Source organism: Centroberyx affinis, unplaced genomic scaffold (assembly GCF_046629955.1).
Source record: "Centroberyx affinis isolate AG114_WGS23_722 - 3 ecotype Tasmania unplaced genomic scaffold, CSIRO-AGI_Caff_v1 ptg004822l_1, whole genome shotgun sequence".
Classification (NCBI taxonomy): Eukaryota; Metazoa; Chordata; class Actinopteri; order Beryciformes; family Berycidae; genus Centroberyx; species Centroberyx affinis.
In genome coordinates this window covers 42,268-59,187 of record NW_027282351.1, presented here as the reverse complement: position 1 = coordinate 59,187, position 16,920 = coordinate 42,268, and the positions used below count along the sequence as shown (strand labels likewise).

The 16,920-nt window shown below is 45.7% G+C and overlaps 1 protein-coding gene across 1 annotated transcript in view; it reads right to left on the bottom strand.

The window, feature by feature from the left end:
• Window positions 1-16,920, bottom strand: part of LOC139666136 (plexin-A1-like) — a gene marked incomplete at both ends in the record, with an annotated part of 83,358 nt that overhangs the window by 27,860 nt on the left and 38,578 nt on the right. Inside the window, one exon of the mRNA XM_071545254.1 lies at window positions 9,356-9,556. Coding sequence (XP_071401355.1) covers window positions 9,356-9,556 — 201 coding nt within the window. The remainder of the gene's footprint in view (window positions 1-9,355; window positions 9,557-16,920) is intronic.

The following is a 16,920-nucleotide window of genomic DNA, read 5'->3' as shown; positions in this document are numbered from 1 at the left end:
CATGACAAAAAAGTGTGAGAAGAGTGAAAATCTGGATGAGGGAGAGAAAGAAAAAATGAAAGAAAGTAAAGAAGAAGGAGAGACGGTGCCCCACAACAGGCTCTCGCAGAAAAGTGCCGATGCAAACACCACCGATTCACCAGCTGGACCTCCGTCGCTAAAAAAAATGAAGAGAGGAGGAGGAGGCAGGGACGGATGGATGGAGGGAGAGGAGAGGAGGGGAGAGGAAGGGGGCGGTGAAGAGAAAGAGGTATGGAGTAACAACGGGTACCTTCTGTGAGGGTCACAGCCTGATAATTAGTCATTTTGAAGGTGTGCGCAAGCTGGACGGCTAAAAATATCAAACTAGCCTAGGGCAAGCCTATACCTGGGATAGGAGAGGTTGATCTCTTTCCTCTCCTTCTTTCTCTCCCTCCCTCCCTCTATACTTCTCCCTCTCAAGGTGACAATGACAGTTGTTACAAAGTGAGAAACACTGATGCGGTGACGCAGTTGTAAAGGATGATACATCAGGACGATGTGAGAGAAGAAAAAAAAAAAGTTGGGGATACAGACTGAATGCTGGCCCAAGTGAAATGTGTTTTGCCAGTCTAGATAAGGCTTGGCACACACAATCCTGAGCAGTATATGTCAACGTATAGATGCACTACCCTACTATACACACACACACACTCACACACACACACACACACACACACACACACACAACTCCCAACTTCCAGGCAGATATGGCTTCCTAATCAAGGATCAAGTGGTAATCCTTCCTATAGCTTAGCGTGTGTATGTGTGTGTATGTGTGGGGTCAGGCGGCGTAGAATTAGCCCCAGCTCATAATGGGGGCCTGTTAGCCAGCGCTAATCGCTAATGCTAACAGGATTGGAGCATGGCTGGACCCAGTTACCCGGCTTATCTCTTGCACACACGCAACACACACACACACACACACGTGCATACGCGCTCGCACACATACTTTCTTCATTGATGGAAAGAAAGCGAGGGAGAAGGAGAGAAAAGTGCTGGCTTGAGGGAAAAATAATGCTGCCATAGCCAATGTTTCCCCATTTTCCAGCCTACGTATTAAGCTAGTGTAAGCTTACTAGACCTCTCCCCGGACAAAAGGCAGATTTTTGGTCGTTTGCAGAAATGTCCATGTTTTTCGATATCCCCACCCCCCCTTCCCTCTGTCATTTCATTCCATCCTTCTGTCGGTCATTCTTCCTGCTCCAACAAACACGTTTTCTGCAAACCACCAAGCCACCCAATCTATATAACCACTCTGCCTAGATACAGGCTACATTTTACTATACGCTCAGACACACACCTACATTACCTCACCATCCCTAAAGTAGCACTCTCTATCCCACAACACACACACACACACACACACACACACACACACACACACACACACATACAGAGAGGTGGAGAAAATAAAACACTGCTCTTCCCAGAGATCACCTGTCAATCAAACAGTGTGTCCAGTACAGTGACGTCTTTTTCTTTGGATTTCCTGTTGATCAAGTTTGAGTTTCTGTAGGTGGCGCTCTTTCTTCAGCAAATGTAAAAGCTTTCACGAATTGGGTATAATGTGAATCACTACTGTGCATCGGCAATAAAGAGTAGCGTATCGGACATTTATTTACATGAAAATGTTGCAGATTATCACTTTAATAGGACTGAGTTACTTGAGCTCATATAAACACCTCAAACGCACTACAGGCACTTAACTGTCCCATATCCAACCGAAACATCAAGTTGACTGAATGTCTCACCACTGTATAATCAGTTTTGCCCATTGCAGCGGTCTCACTACTTTTCAGTTGGGCTGGGTTGATACTTCATTTGCAGTCTATATGCAAACGTACAGTTGGATCAAATGAAAATGCGTAGCTGAGCAGGGTAGCTGGTCAAGCACGGAGCGCTCCAGTTCAGCGTGTTGCACAACTGGTTAGACAGGTTTCTCAGCTGTTTGCATGTGAGCTGTCGAGGATGCCGTTCAGCATACAGAGTCATACAGAGTGGCTGCCTTTGAGTTGTCTGGGTTTGACTCTACGGATTTAAAATGGCTGCAAATGTAATCAGACAGAGGCAGGCAGAGGTGCTCACCTCCAGTTTAACCATGTGTGACAAGCCTCTCTCTCTCTCTCTCCTCTCCCCACCTTTCCTCTCTCCTCTCCTCTGGCTAAGGTCTGGAGATTACTTTTTCAGCCTCTCTGCCCCATCAAACCATCTCCATACAGCTGAGAGCAGGGAGAAGGAAGAAGGGTGGGGTTCAAGAGAGGAGGTAGAGATGATAGGAGAGCGGGAGAGGGGCAAGGGTGTAGAGAAACAAGGACAGGAGAAGAAGAAAGAGGGAGAGCTAGGAGAGAGAGAGTGGAGTAAGAGTAAAGGTTAGAGATAGCGGATATAGAAGTCGAGAGGGAGTTGAGTGAGAGAGGGGAGAGAAAGCGAGAGAGAGATACAGGGAGAGAGGGGCGGAGGAAAGGTGGAGAAGCTGCCATATGCTGATAGCTGAGCGGCAATTAATTCTTATTTAGCCAGGACAGGAGCGTGGGAGCACTGCTCTTCACCTGTCAGAGAGGAGGAGAGGCAGTGAGCCGAAGGAGGGATGAAGATGAAGAGGGGAGGAGGAAAGAGGGAGGCAGGGAGATGGAGCTAGAGGACGAGGAGAGAGAGAGAGAGAGAGAGAGAGAGAGAGAGGAGGGAGAGAGGGAAGGGAGGGGTTGTTTAGGATAGAGGGAATGCATGATAGGGTGGAATACTGCGAGGCACTGCTCTCTCTCCCCTCCCTCTCTCCCTGCTGCTTAGGAGAGAGATGGATGGGAGGGCAGTCAGTGAAAGCATGCATACACAATAAGTCACCCAGTAAATGGCCTGAACACACACACACACACACACCTCTCACAAATTCTCATAAATATAAACTCTCTTTGAATTTTCGCACTCCCTTTTACAGCATACACTTGCTGACTGACACACACACACACACACACACAAACACACACACACACACACACACACACACACACACACACACACACACACACACAGTGTCTTAATCTGACTTAATCACACACATTCCCATAAAAAACAACAACAAACAAACAACAAGGCAGCACTAACCACTTCGTCCCCTGCATATGATACAGTCCACCTCTGGGCCAATCAGTAACAAATACGTTACCTTGGCTTCACCTTTGTAAACTTTTAATTGTCAACCTGTAATTCAACCTATAATTGAGATGCATCATTCCCCCAGTGTCTGTGATATCGCGTGTGACACATCAAAGAACAAACAAATGATGTAGCGCCCCCTTGGGTCAATCAGAGTAACGTAAAAATGCCAGGACACAAGGGTGGGGATGCATCATTTCCCCGAGTTTCATCAGAATCTGATCAGCGTCGTCTGAGACATTGCATATGACGAATGACACCAAAGGAAAGCGAGGGAACGGACAGAAACTCCCACAATAAACTCCAGTAAATTCCCCCCGCACTTTCAACCCACAAAACTCTCACACACACACACACACACACACACAGACACAGACACCCACACGCAGTCTGCAAGCCAATTAAAACGGTATCAGTGTGCGCTGTGGCTGACTGCGGTGGCAGGTCTAGTGTTTATATCTCATTAAGCTGTGCCAGGCCATGCCAGACCAGACCATACCATGCTCCGCTGCGCCCACTCCCTGCACCGCCCATCACTGAGGTCCTCATTAGCCTTGTCTCTGCCACCTCCAACACTGTGTTTGTGTGTGTGTGTTATGAATACGTTTTTTTTTTCCCCCTTTTTTTAATTTAGAGATTATTATTAGTTTTTAAGTTAAAGCTAGATTGGTCTAAAAGTATAGGAGAAAAAACATTCCACAGACACCAGAAAGTCTTCACAAAGTCGGAGGAAATGAATAACTTTGTAACAGCGCTGTCTCTCTCTCTCTCTCTCTCTCTCTCTCTCAGACACACACACACAGAGTAGGGGTGTGTGACACCATTAGACCAGTGTGGTTTGTATTAACCACCATCCCTGCAGACAGACTTGGCCTCTACCTCTTCTCTAGCCCTCTATTTGCTCCATCCATCCATCCATTCATCTATCCATCCATCTTTCTCATCTGCCATCCTTCTCTCATTTCCCATTGGAACAGAGCAGATTATTTCTCAGCTATGCCCTCTCTCTACTCCAAACTCTCTCTCTCTCTGTCTCTCTCTCTCTCTCTCTTTCTCTCCATATGGTCTCATTATAGTCTTATAGCACTCCTTCCTTTCTTTCCCTCCTCCTCTTCATCCATCTCTCTCATTCCTCTCTCCTTGCCTTTCTTCCCTTTTTTCTCTTCCTCATCCTGCTCTCTCTCTCCCTTTTTTTCTCTCTTCCCCAGCCCAATCTTCTCCAAATCGTATGGCTTCTTTCCTTGTTTGCTTCTCCTCCTGTCTTCCTGTGTGTGTGTGTGTGTGTGCATGAGCTCACACACACAAACACAAACAAACACACACACAGGCGTCCGTCTCCACTGCCCGACTGCAATTCATCATCATTTTATCTGCCTTAATTGGATGCCATCAGGACCCCTGATACTTCCCATCTCTGCTTTAACAAACAGCTGCTCTCTACACACACACACAGAAAAATAACACACAGACACACACCCTATCCCAAACTAGATTTTCTCCTCCTGCCCCCGTATCTTTTTTTTTTTGTCCTCAGCGGTGAAGGAGTGAGAGAAAGAGGGTGATGGAGTGGCCAACTGGTTTATCAGACGGAAGGTAATGGTGTAAGGCCTGCGCTGATATTATCTGTCCTCTCTCATTCCTGCCCTCCAGGGAGAAACAAGAAAGAAGGATAAAGAGGGAGAGAGAGAAAAAAAGGGAGACACTGAAGTATGGATGGAAGAGACAAAATGGGAGGAACAGCAGAACGAGGATGAGGAGAGAAAGAAAAACCAACTGAGACAGAAAAGTTCACCTCCCTTTGCGCTCCTCTTCCTTTCACCCTTGGCCTTCAAACGATACCCAGCTGTGTTCAATCACCCTCTCTGACCCCAGAATGTGTGTGTGTGTGTGTGTGTGTGTGTGTGTGTGTGTGTGTGAGAGTGTGCGTGTGTGTGAGAGTGTGCGTTTGCAAGCATGGGTGTGTATGTGTGTTTACTAGCTCCCATGATCCTTGTGGCTCTCTGAGCACAACTTCCCAGCCCGTAGCGCAGCGTCTGATTGGCCCTTGGGCCCTAACCTCAGCCTCTGATTGGCCCACACACCAGGAAGCTGTCTGGACAGGGTCAGAAAACAGGAAGGGACTGGTCAAGACACCAGCTTGTTGTTTGGGTTGCTGCTGACCATAGCTAACCGCGACCATAAGGCCTGGCGGATGGCTTGGTGTGTCGCAGTGGTAATGTGGGCTTTTTTGGAAGAAAAAAAAAAAAAGAAAAAAAAAGGAAATATGGAGAGGACATTTTTGAAATGATCAGCATTTTCCTCCAATTAACTCGGCACAGGGCCTTGGACAGTCTGCCTTTTCATCAACTTTCACAGAATATTGAATTATGTTTGGCTGAGTACACAACTTGGAAAGGGGAATTGTGTGATGGGCCATTCCTTTTACAATGTAAATGTCAACCTTTTTAAAGCTCAACACAGCAAACTTCACAGCTTTGAGCAAATTTCAAAATCCTTACCCAAAACTCATGATTCTTCAAAGTCTTAAGACCTTGACTATAAAGCAGCGTATTCGTTTCATGTCTCTGCTTCAAAAGCCAAGTTCTTTCCAATACTTGTTCCACTGCATTCTTTCTCATGTCTTGTGATACGCTTGCTCTTTCCCCTTCGGGATGAGTCGGTATGTACAGTAATCTAATATAGAAATGCCATAGGACCAATATTTTCCCCCATAAGCGGATATGGACAGCCAATACCAAACAAGGTTAGTATGGAGCTGAAGTTACACTATCATATATCATGTGTGTCACATATACAGTAGGTTATTGACAATCTCCTGTTAGGGGATACTATACAAGAGGACTGAGTTGTTATTTTCAATGTAAAAGGAGTAATGTGTGCGAAACTGGAGTTAAAACATGATCTGGCTGCGGATATCCTGGATATTCTGTGGATAGATACCTCTTTTGGATGGTGTCATGATATTGTGTGATAGTAAGAGAATGGGTTTTGGCCTTGGGAAACATTTTTGAGCAGATTCTCTTCCTCACACCCTGTCACCTCTTCTATTCTTTGTTCTCGTCTATATATCGCTCTCCTTCTCACTTTTCTCCATTCATCTCACCTCAAATTGTCTACTACGCTACGATTTCCCCACATCTTTCTTGCCTCTTCTCATCTCCATTTTTTGCCGTTTCCACTGTTTTCCTAGTGTTGTCTCTCCTCCTCTCCTCCTTCCTATCCTCCTCTCCTCTTCCCTCAACTTCACTGCATGTAGCCTTTCCTCTGCTCGTTTCTCCTTCTCCCTCATCTCCTCTTTCACTCTAGGAATCCTGTCCTCCATCTTCCCCTCCCCTCTCCTTCATTACTTTAGCCATATGAATTCTCAACACAACTCTCTTCTCCCGGCCTTTCCTACAATAAGTGAGTGTGTGTCAGTTTGACACAGTGGTAAACACTTGTGTGCATCTTAAACACAAGGCTAAACTGTGGATTAACACCCCTGTGTTTATCCCATTGATTAGCCAGCCCCCCATCAGTCTCTCTGCAATAGCTGTTGGTATAATGGAACCACACACACACACACAATCATCCTGGGATACATAGCCTTAGGCGTATTGAAGGATGCACATGTGCACACACTCACACAGACTCTGATTAACCCCTATCCCCATAGCTGCATGCCTATGCAACCAGGCAGCAGTGTGTACGCAGCATAGCAGATGAAGTCTATTTCTACTGCAGAGTCATACATGATTCATTGAGGCAGTGCTGAACACTGTCAAAGTAGGAACAAACATGGAAGGGTGCCCATGAAAAATAGAGATATGAAGGTCTAAAAACGGATAAACTAATATTTGAGATGCTCATTCTTTTGAAATACCGCTCCAGCGCTATAAAAAGACTCTCATCCTAATAATTCATGACACATAATTATACTCATAAGCTCAAGCCTGGATAAATTATGCTTTAATGGCAACTTCATACAGCTGGCACCTTTTTTATCCACTAAATCTAACCGAGCCCTCATGCAGACTCGATGTACATGTCGCATCGATATCTGCCTGCGCGGTCAAGTCGGCACGGCTAATTGCTAACAATGGCTAAGCGCTGACAGCTCAAGGCTAATTGCTGCTAGCATGTCTGCTTTGTGGGCATCAAATGGAGAAATTCAGCTTTTGGCTGGGCCTGGGCTGTGCTGCTGATTAGCACTGCCTTGCTGCTACAATAAACAGTCAATAAACAGGCTTCTCTGTGGAGAGACAGCCCTGTCGCTAGCTAATTAGCCCTGCCTTCACAAACAACTGGCTAGCGCGTGCCAGCACCTAACGACTGCTCGTCGATACAGACAGAATCAGACATTACGCTAGCTGTCACAGAGGCTAGCCGGCCAACTATACAGCTAAGCAAAGACTGCTGTTCGGGTATGTTAAACATGTGTCTGCTCATATCTATACGGATGGATAAATCTGCGACTGCGCTGGTAAGGTGTAGCATACTGATGTGTGGGAGGTGTTAGCGCTTCAAGGTGCTAAAGCTAATTAGTGAAGGCTTCTAGGTGTTGTGGTTGATGTTTTTTTTTTTTCTTTTAATCTGTCACATGTTGGCTTCCATGTTTGACATGTTACAGTGACAGCCGCAGAACCCTCATCTAAAACAGAATCAATAACACCAGCTCTCATCATAATGTTGCACTGCACTCTACCTTGAAATAGGAAAAATAGACAGGGACAGAAGCAACCAGCAGCAGAAGTGAGTGTTTGAGAGAAGAGGAAGAGGCAGAGAGAAAAGGAGGGAATGAGAGGGAGGAGAAAGTATGACAGACGGAGGGAGAAAGGCAGTGAAAAAGATGAGTTCTACTTGCACAGAGAGAGAGAGAGACAGAGAGAGAGGGAGAGAGAGAGAGGGGTATAGAGTGGAGGTGTAAACATGATCAATCCGCTTCCAACTAGGTTCAGAGACAGACTTCCTCTTCACATTTTCAGCCTCAGTGAAGCGCGACGCTAGCTACCTCTTATCTGTCACGCTAGTTTGAAGACTCACAAACACATGCACACACAGGCATGCACACGCACACACACACACACACACACCACCGCCTACCTGTAAATCCTCTAAATATACACACCTATATAGACACACACAGAATTTCTCTTATGAAAACTTCTGCAAAAAAACATCCTTGGGCACACCATAATCTGGCACACACCGCTCTGCATCCCTACCAGCCCAGCTACATTAAAAATCATAAAAGCATACCACAAAACTATGATGGCTGACCATCCCTGCTTCACACTTGACCAACAGTCTAAATGATGTATTGCACAAACCATGCTTCCTCGTAATAATTTAGAGCAGTAATCAGATTACTGGGTTATTCCTATGCCACGGAGTGAAGCCTGATCATCGGTATGGGCTCCAACATACAAGTCTGTGTGAACTCTGTTGACGTCAATATCTATTTGCCAACTATCAGTTCAATGTGGAAGATCAGTATTGGGTCATTTGTCTAGATTGTGACAAAGCCAGTCTCAAAAGCGGCGAATGGTGATCCATCAGGACAATGAGCATGTTACTTGACAAAGTGGTCATTAGTGGTGGGAGGTCATTATTTAAACTCTGACCGAGTCAATGTCTTCACTGGGATAGTTACCTAGTAACATTGATTAGTTCAAGAGCAATAGCATTAAATGGCTATGCCTCTGGCCTAAACTACTCTGTAAGCATCTTCCATGTTTCCTCAAAGGCACTAAAATGTTGCCTGCAAGCTTAGATTGTGACTATAAAACAGTCCATAGGATAGTTAGAGGTGCTAAAATGGTGTCATTTGCCACTACACTTTACATTAACTAGAAAATTGGGCAATACATTGTCTAGATTATTCTGCGCTTTCCAGAACCAAAATGGCCTCCATCATTCCCAGCCAGTTTCTCCTTATCCAACTGTCAGCATCACCGATGTCCTCTTGATACCAACAAAAGCAATGAATCCCATAACTAGCTGAAGTAATCATAACTAGCTCGCATGCTTCATCAACTGCACCAAAATGGCGTCCCCTTTTGTTTCTCTGTTTTTTCCACGGTGACTAGTGAACTCATTGTCATTCTTGGCACTGTTCTCCACCATCAGCAGCACCAAAATGGCGTCCACTCATCCCACCCATTTGCCACCTTTCCTCTTTTCTATCCCCCCTTTTACTCACCGAGGTTTTCTGGCACTGGATGGAGGTGCTGTTGAAGCGGAGGGCGGTGACGCTGTGGGTCTCCCCCTGGATGTGGAAGACACACTCGTAGTTCCTCTGTCCTGACTGGGGCTGGGGGAGGTTCTTGGCGGCCAGGGTGATGGGCTTGGTCACCCCCACGGGGATGTAGATCTGGGTGGAGGGCAGGATCTGGGGGCAGTCCTATAGAGGTAAGAGAAAAAAGAGAGGCAGACCGGTTACTCGTTTGTTTTCCCCCCCACGGGAAGAAAGAGAGACAGCTTGTTCATTAGAGTCAGAGGAAGGGAGAGTGACACCGAGATAAGAGAAGGGGCGATGACATGAGTCACTCATTTGTTGTTGTTAACAGTTGGGGAGAAGAAAAGAGAGGAAGGGTTACGTGATTGACTACACGCCAGCTTGGCTACAAAACACAAAAAAAGTGTAAAAGAAGTGTGTTGTGATAAATTGTGTCCACACACACTATGGGCTTGTGCAACACACTCCCACTAGCCTTGCACCAGATTTTATTGCGACATGACAACACTTGAATGAGGGATACTACAGAGAGTTTCATACTGAGTTCAACCAGTATTATCTTCCCCATGAAACACTACTCTCATAACAACAGCACTGCATTGTTATGGCAGGAAGATAGGTTCCAGTGTATTGTGTCCATGTGTGGAGTGGAGTAATGAGCTCAAGAACAATGTGTTGCATGTGTGTGTGTGTGTGTGTGTGTGTGTGTGTGTGCGTGTGTAGGTCAGCGATATTGGCTGGGGTTGACAGAGTCTTGTTTAGATAATCTGGAAACAGCCCATCCACTGGCTCACACCACTGGAGAACAGTCCTGGAGGGCGTTAGAGTGTGTGTGTGTGTGTGTGTGTGTGTGTGTGTGTGTGTGTGTGTCCGGTGTGTGTGTGTGTGTGTGTGTGTGTGTGCGCGCTTATCCTTTTGAATTGATGTATTTGGATGGATACTAGGTTTTTCAGTATGCAGTTGCATTCATGTTTGTCCATGCGTGTGTGTGTGTTCACTTTATTGAACCAGGACAAGAAAGGACAGTCCACTCAGTCCATAATGTGTCATGGATATACAGTATGTGTGTGTGTGTGTGTGTGTGTGTGTAGGAAGAAATGAAGTCATTACAGTGTTTATACCACACTTTGTCAGCACTAGGAATTAAGGGGAGGGAGGGAGAGAGAGAGAGAGAGAGAGAGAGAGGTGACAGATCTTATACAACATGAGTTAAAGCCTTGGGTGGAACTAACCCACCCTGTACTGTACTGTTCGCGCCAACAGCATGACTAACCTAATCACTTCTGACATATCACACATTTAACAACCTAGAGACACTATTAAGTGACTCACACCACAAGTGACAGGCCTACAGCGAGTGTAATGGGAAAGGAAATGAAATAGACTATTTCATATGGGAGGAAAAAGGGGCTTGAAAAATAAGGTCTTAGGTGTCAGGGCATTGGATCATTTGCCTATCCTGAAAACTGTCAGTGGAAAACAATCACACAAATTTCTTTACCCCGTCCTGAACCCCAAAAAAGTGTCAGTGAGCAACCCAATCTATCTTTCAGCTTCCTCCCTGCTTTAACGTCTGTAGCAGCAGCACAGAGGAGGCGACGGTTCGTCTCAGCCAGTCAGAGCTGCAGGATGCAACAACAAACTCGCGGTGACACGTCTCCCCCCACTTAAAAAAAAAAAAAAAAACATGGACCGGATCCTTGTAAAATATTCACTGCACACAAGGCGCTGTGTACGCCAATACACCCTCCACTTGTCGTTTTAGCTTTTCCTTCATGCAGATAGCTGGCTCTCTGTCAGTGAATCCCCCCCTCCACCACACACACACACACTTTGAGCTGTTGTGCATTAGAAGCTACGGTGCGTCCCCAGGGCCTGAACACAATGCTGGGGTTTGTTCATTAGCCTGCTTAGCCCTGGCCTTGTGTGTCTGATCAAACACACACAACACATAATGAGAGAGGGGAATACTATAAGAAGAAGCAGGCTACTGACAACCTGGTATATAATCAACTAGGAGGTGAGGAGGGGGAGAGAGAATAAGAAGGTGAATGAATGGCTGAGAAGAGGAGGGATTGAGGTAGGGAGGGGCAGTGGGAGGAAGATGCAGAGGATGAGGAAGGGAAGGAGGGGGAAAATGAAGGAGGGGTGGAGAGAGAATGAGGGGGAAACAGGGCAGTGGAGAGGAAGGGAAGGAAATTGATGTGAGAGAAGGAGAGGGAAGGAGAGAAAAGTGGAGAGAGAAGTTGATCTAGGGAGTGTGGGGGTAGTGGTGGTGAAGGAGAGGAGCAGAGATAGGATGGACAGGAAGACAGAGGGAGTGGAAGAGGTGAGTTTAATTGGGAACGGAGCTGAGAGAAATGGCCCGAGTCAGAGAGCTATTGATGTGAGGAGAGGAAAGAGAGAAAAGGGGGGAAAATTTGGCCAAAGAGACGGATTCAGCAAGGGAAGGGAAGAAAAGACAAAAGTGTGACGAGGGGGCATGTTAGACTGGAGAAAGAGAGAAAAAAAAAGTCAGAGGCTTGCCCGGCTCTTACTACACTTTCTCCGTCTCTTTATCCATCCCCTCCATCCATCCATTCATCCATCCATCTATCCACCCTACAGTCAGAGCTTGATCCAGTCACATCAGCAGTGAATGGCTGCGTTTCACACCACACCACGTACCCAAGCCCCCTGACAACACCCTACTTAATTAATTGCCTGGAGCCTCAGACAAGGCCTGAAAATTGATGGGGAAGGAGAGAGAGAGAGAGAAAGAGAGAAAGAGAAGGACAGATTGATTTGCACTAGTCCTGACTCAGAAAAAGGGATGCTCGTGTCAAAAGCTGTGAGCTCGCGGCGTCCAAGGCGCCACAAAAGTAAAAAAAAAAAAAAAGCTCATGCTCTCTCTGCTCAAATGCAAGAAAAATCAAAAGTGATGCTGGGTGAATTTTGATGTTTCGTAGAGGGTTTTAATACTGTGTCACTTCAGCATCATACCACTAAAGCTGGCAAAGCTAACTTATAGAATACAATGTTTTCAGAAGCTAGTGTAGCCCCTAGCACAGGCTGCTGCTGACCAATGTTTTATTCATCCGTCCATCGACTTTACGTCGGCTTGGCTGTCTGCTTGTCGTTTTCTCTGGCACTCATCTTTCCTTATAGCATCCCTTCCTTTCATTCTCTCCGCTGTCTAGCTAATGCATTGTCACCTCGAGGTACGGCTCAGTGGAAACATTGAAAAAATAAGGGACTAAATATAGTCGTCTCATGAGTAATATACAGGGATGAGCCCTTTTTTCTTTTTCTTTTTTTTGAATAGTGTGGGAGGAGAAGCAAGCGATATACAATTACCGTATCTGTCTATAACAGTTGTCCACCTTTTCTCATCTCCCTTCAATTATTCGTTATCAGTGAGTTAAGTACAGATGAGAATAGTGAATAATCTTACAGTAATTAAGGGTTGTAAGAGAATTTCTAAGAAAAGTTCCATAGGGTCCAGTGGAGTCACCACTGCATCCTATAGGCTTAATCAGTCCTGCACCGCTTCACATCAAAGACTTCATATATACTGTATGGGTCTGACTCTTACAATGGTAATGTAAAGCCAGCCAATGGCAATGGAACCACTGCTGGAATAGTCCATGGGATGAAATGTTGCAAGAGTGTGGAAATCACGTTGCATACAGCCTCCGATTTCCCAAAGATCACATTACTCAGAGAGAGAGCGAAAGGAGGGATGAAGGGATGAGAGTATGAGAAGGGGGGGGGGGGGGGGTAGAATAGAAGATGCAGAGAGAGAGAGGGAAAGAGGAATGCAAAATGTAAAGCAAGTCTGAGAGAAAGTGAATGGGGAGCATGAGAAAGAGATGGAGGGAGGGAAGAAGGGAGAGAAGAGAGGGAGATGAGAGAGGGAGAAGGAGAAAAGCGCTCAGCAGAGAGAAACTATTTCATCAGTATTTGTGACAGGTGCCAAAACAGTTCAAAGCCGGCATTAGGGCTACAAAGTGCAGAGTACATTGATACAATACTTCACCGGGGGGATTCGTTTGAAGCTGGGAGAGAGCTTTTTTTCTCCTTTCCCCCCCTATTTTTTTTTTGTTTCTCGTCTTTCATTTCATCTGTGAAGACGGATGCTGTGGTTTTCTTGGCCAGATGTGAAAGTCCATCCGGTTGATTTCAGGAAGACCGACTGAGGAGGAAATGAGAGGGGTGTGTGTGTGTGTGTGTGTGTGTGTGTGTGTGTGTGTGTGTGTGTGTGTGTGTGTGTGTGTGTGCGCATGTGTGTGAGGTTAAAAGAAGGTGGGCTTGTGTGTGTCTGCGTGCAAATGCATGTGTGTGCCTCGTACATGCATCAGGCAGTGTTGCAGGTATCAGGTGAGCTGGCACAGAAAAGTGTCTGATAGTGACTCGAGAGTCGACCACAGGGCGGCTGGATCAGCGCTTCTCTACCCATAATTCCCCTGGGCGAGGGCTTCATGTGGCGCGCTACAGCAGCTCAGACCATCAAAAGCCTGACTTCAACTTTACCGCTAGGTACGCACAGTTTATAATAAAGTTACGCTTGTACGCGAGCTGGAATGGATGTGTGAAGGAATGTATGCCACAGATGGTTTCTCCATACCAGCGCACGGCACAAAAACATCTGCTCTAATTTGAGATTCTGATCATTTTCTTTGCATTTTGACATCTTCATAAGCATGTTTTTCAACACCAACAGATGTTCATACTGTAGAGAACAACTGTCGTTGCCAAATATGAAAATCTTTGTTTCTGACTGCCCAGCTGATGACAAGTTGAGTAAACAAACACCCACAGTTAACTGTGAAATAAGCTCACACACACAGATTGGATTGGACTAAAAGTGTGTGTGCGTGCGTGTGTGTGTGTGAGAGGGAAAGAGAGAGAGAGAGTGTGTGTGGTTGGGGTGGCGGATGTCCAAGTCCCCTACTTCTGTTCAATGCCAAGCTGCCAGAGGGCTTTCCTTACCTCTCTCTGTTTGTTTTCCCTCGAATGCCGCTGTCGGCTTTGCTGCCTACGGCTAGTGCGGCAGGTCCCATACGTTAACAGTAGAGGCATAAATAATTATGTAGTTTATTAAGATGTATGTATTACTTCCATGGAAGTCAGTTTCCTGCGTGCAGGAGAAGATGAAATAGCTTTCTTCTGGTTACCCTTGCAGTCGATACATACTTTAAGCGCCCATTTATTTTTATTTCGTACTGCGTTTTAGGGGGAAAATAAGCCATCGTTCAGCCAAAACCATTACTCCTAACAATGTTATTCTTACACTCTTACAACGCCTGACCTAAATTGGATTACATCTCATTGCGACGCCTGGATGCCAGTTTTGATTGAACATCGCCATGAGCCTTCTCAAAGGCGAGCAGCTGTCGTTCTAGGTCAGGCCCGTTCTAAAATATTCCTCCCTTCATTTGTCATGCACTCTGATGTTTACCACACCACGTCTTTCCACACCGCTCCAAACGGGAAAAAAAAAAACGATTGAAAAAAAAATATAGAAAAAAACAAGTGTTCAAGGGGCGGATGAGATAATCTTCACTTGCAGGTGAGCAAAACACCTTTTAACATCCGCCAAGAGCAGATAATGAGACAGTCGGCAGGCGAGCGTGTGTGTGTATCTGTGTGTGTGTGTGTGCGCACATGTATCTGCATGCGAATATGTGGAAGGTGAGAGATTAAAATCAAGAGGCAGGGGGGGAGGAGGGTGAAGACGAAAGCGAGAGCGGGTTGCTATATAAATAAATAAATGTATTAAAAAGCCAAAAGAGTTCTGAAGGCTTCAGCATAGCCTGACAAGATATAAATTAATAAAGCTCCAAAAACACTGCGCATATGTAATGAGGCGGGTGTCTGGCCGTTTTTTTTTTTAAGCCCCCCCCCTCCCCTATCCCCCCTCTGGTCCATCCATAATTAATTAGCCGGCTCTGTGATGTTGGGACTATAGATCAGGGAGGAGAAAAAATAACACGCTAAATAATGAAGTAAAGCGATATGGGGAGCCCGGGGGAGGGATGAGATGCCATGGATGGTCACAGAGGAGGGGGGACACACTGGTACAGAGAGGGAGGACAGAGTGTGTGTGTGTGTGTGTGTGTGTGTGTGTGTGTGCGTCTCTTTCAAGGGCCTGACAAAAGGGCTACATAGAGAGTGTTGAATACCCCCCCGCCGCCTGTCTACATGCCCCCCAGGCTTTGTGACAGTGGTCTCACACAGGACACCAAAAAGCCCTTTGTGGTCTTTAACTAAAGATGTCACCTTCTCTGCCTTGTTAAGCCCACTGTTTTACAATTCACCGTTCATTAATATTAAATTATAATATATGCCATTTGGTGGATGCTTTTATCCAAACTACCTTACACGATTGGTGAGTGCATACGTTTTTTGGTGTGGGCGGCTCCAGTGGGAGTAGAACCCCTAATCTTGGTAATGACAGCGCCACGCTCTTCTCCTGAGCGAGACACCGTGCTGAAGACTATTAACTGGCTTATGTTAATTTACTGTGGATCTAAACTTAACAGAAGATATCGCGCTTGTCATGTGAAAACCTCCGAACTCCAATTCAGGTGACTGTCATTCAACTGAAGGATTACATGCTCCTCTATGGGTTGAGAAAAAATATTTATATTATACAATTCGGGCTTATGAAACGGCATTAGATGAACTCAAAAATGCCTGGTGGTCAATCTGACAACAAGGCTGTTTTTCTTAGTTACTGAGAAGATGACATTTGGGAGATACAAACACTTTTTTAATTTATTTATTTTTGCTCCCAAAGCATGCCTTAGTAAATACAAGGCATATCATATCATATAACTATATCATATTATGGCATATAGTGATAGCTAGAACCACATATTCATCGTATCAGGTGTCTTCTGTGTGAGTATCAAAGTATTAAGCTGGCCATCAGTGCAGGGATATGGAAATAACGCTAAAGTGTGTGTGTGTGTGTGTGTCTTTGGAGATTTCAGCGGCCATGTGTTCGTTGGCAAAACAGCACAGTGGGCAGCATGCTTAACTAGCCGTGAGTGGGTGTGTGTGTGTGTGTGTGGGTGTGTGTGGGCGTCTGCACTTCATATGCGTCATACCAGCCACAGGGATGAAAAGAGGGAAGTTAAGGTGCTTTCCCATTAAATCACTTGTAATAAAGAGTGTATTCTCTTTCTGTCCATTTTCTGGTGTGTTTATAGGTGCACACAACCTTTAACATGTACAAATATAAGCGAATATCTAGCAATTGCGCATGCTTGTATACAAACTATATGATCACTATGTGAACCATAGTACGTACATGATTGTGAATGTACAAAGAAGGGAAGCGGAGGAAGAAAAGGGACTTTGAACCTTGAAAGGGATTCTGAGATTGTCCGCCCACTCCCTTCGTTTCCTCGCGAAAGAGTGATGCAGGGAGGAAGAGATGGAGGAAGAGGGAGAGAACGAGAGACAGAGAGAGAAAGGGAGAGAGAGAGAGAGAGAGAGAGAGAGAGAGAGAGTGAAGATGAGTGAGTGCGGAGGAACGAGAG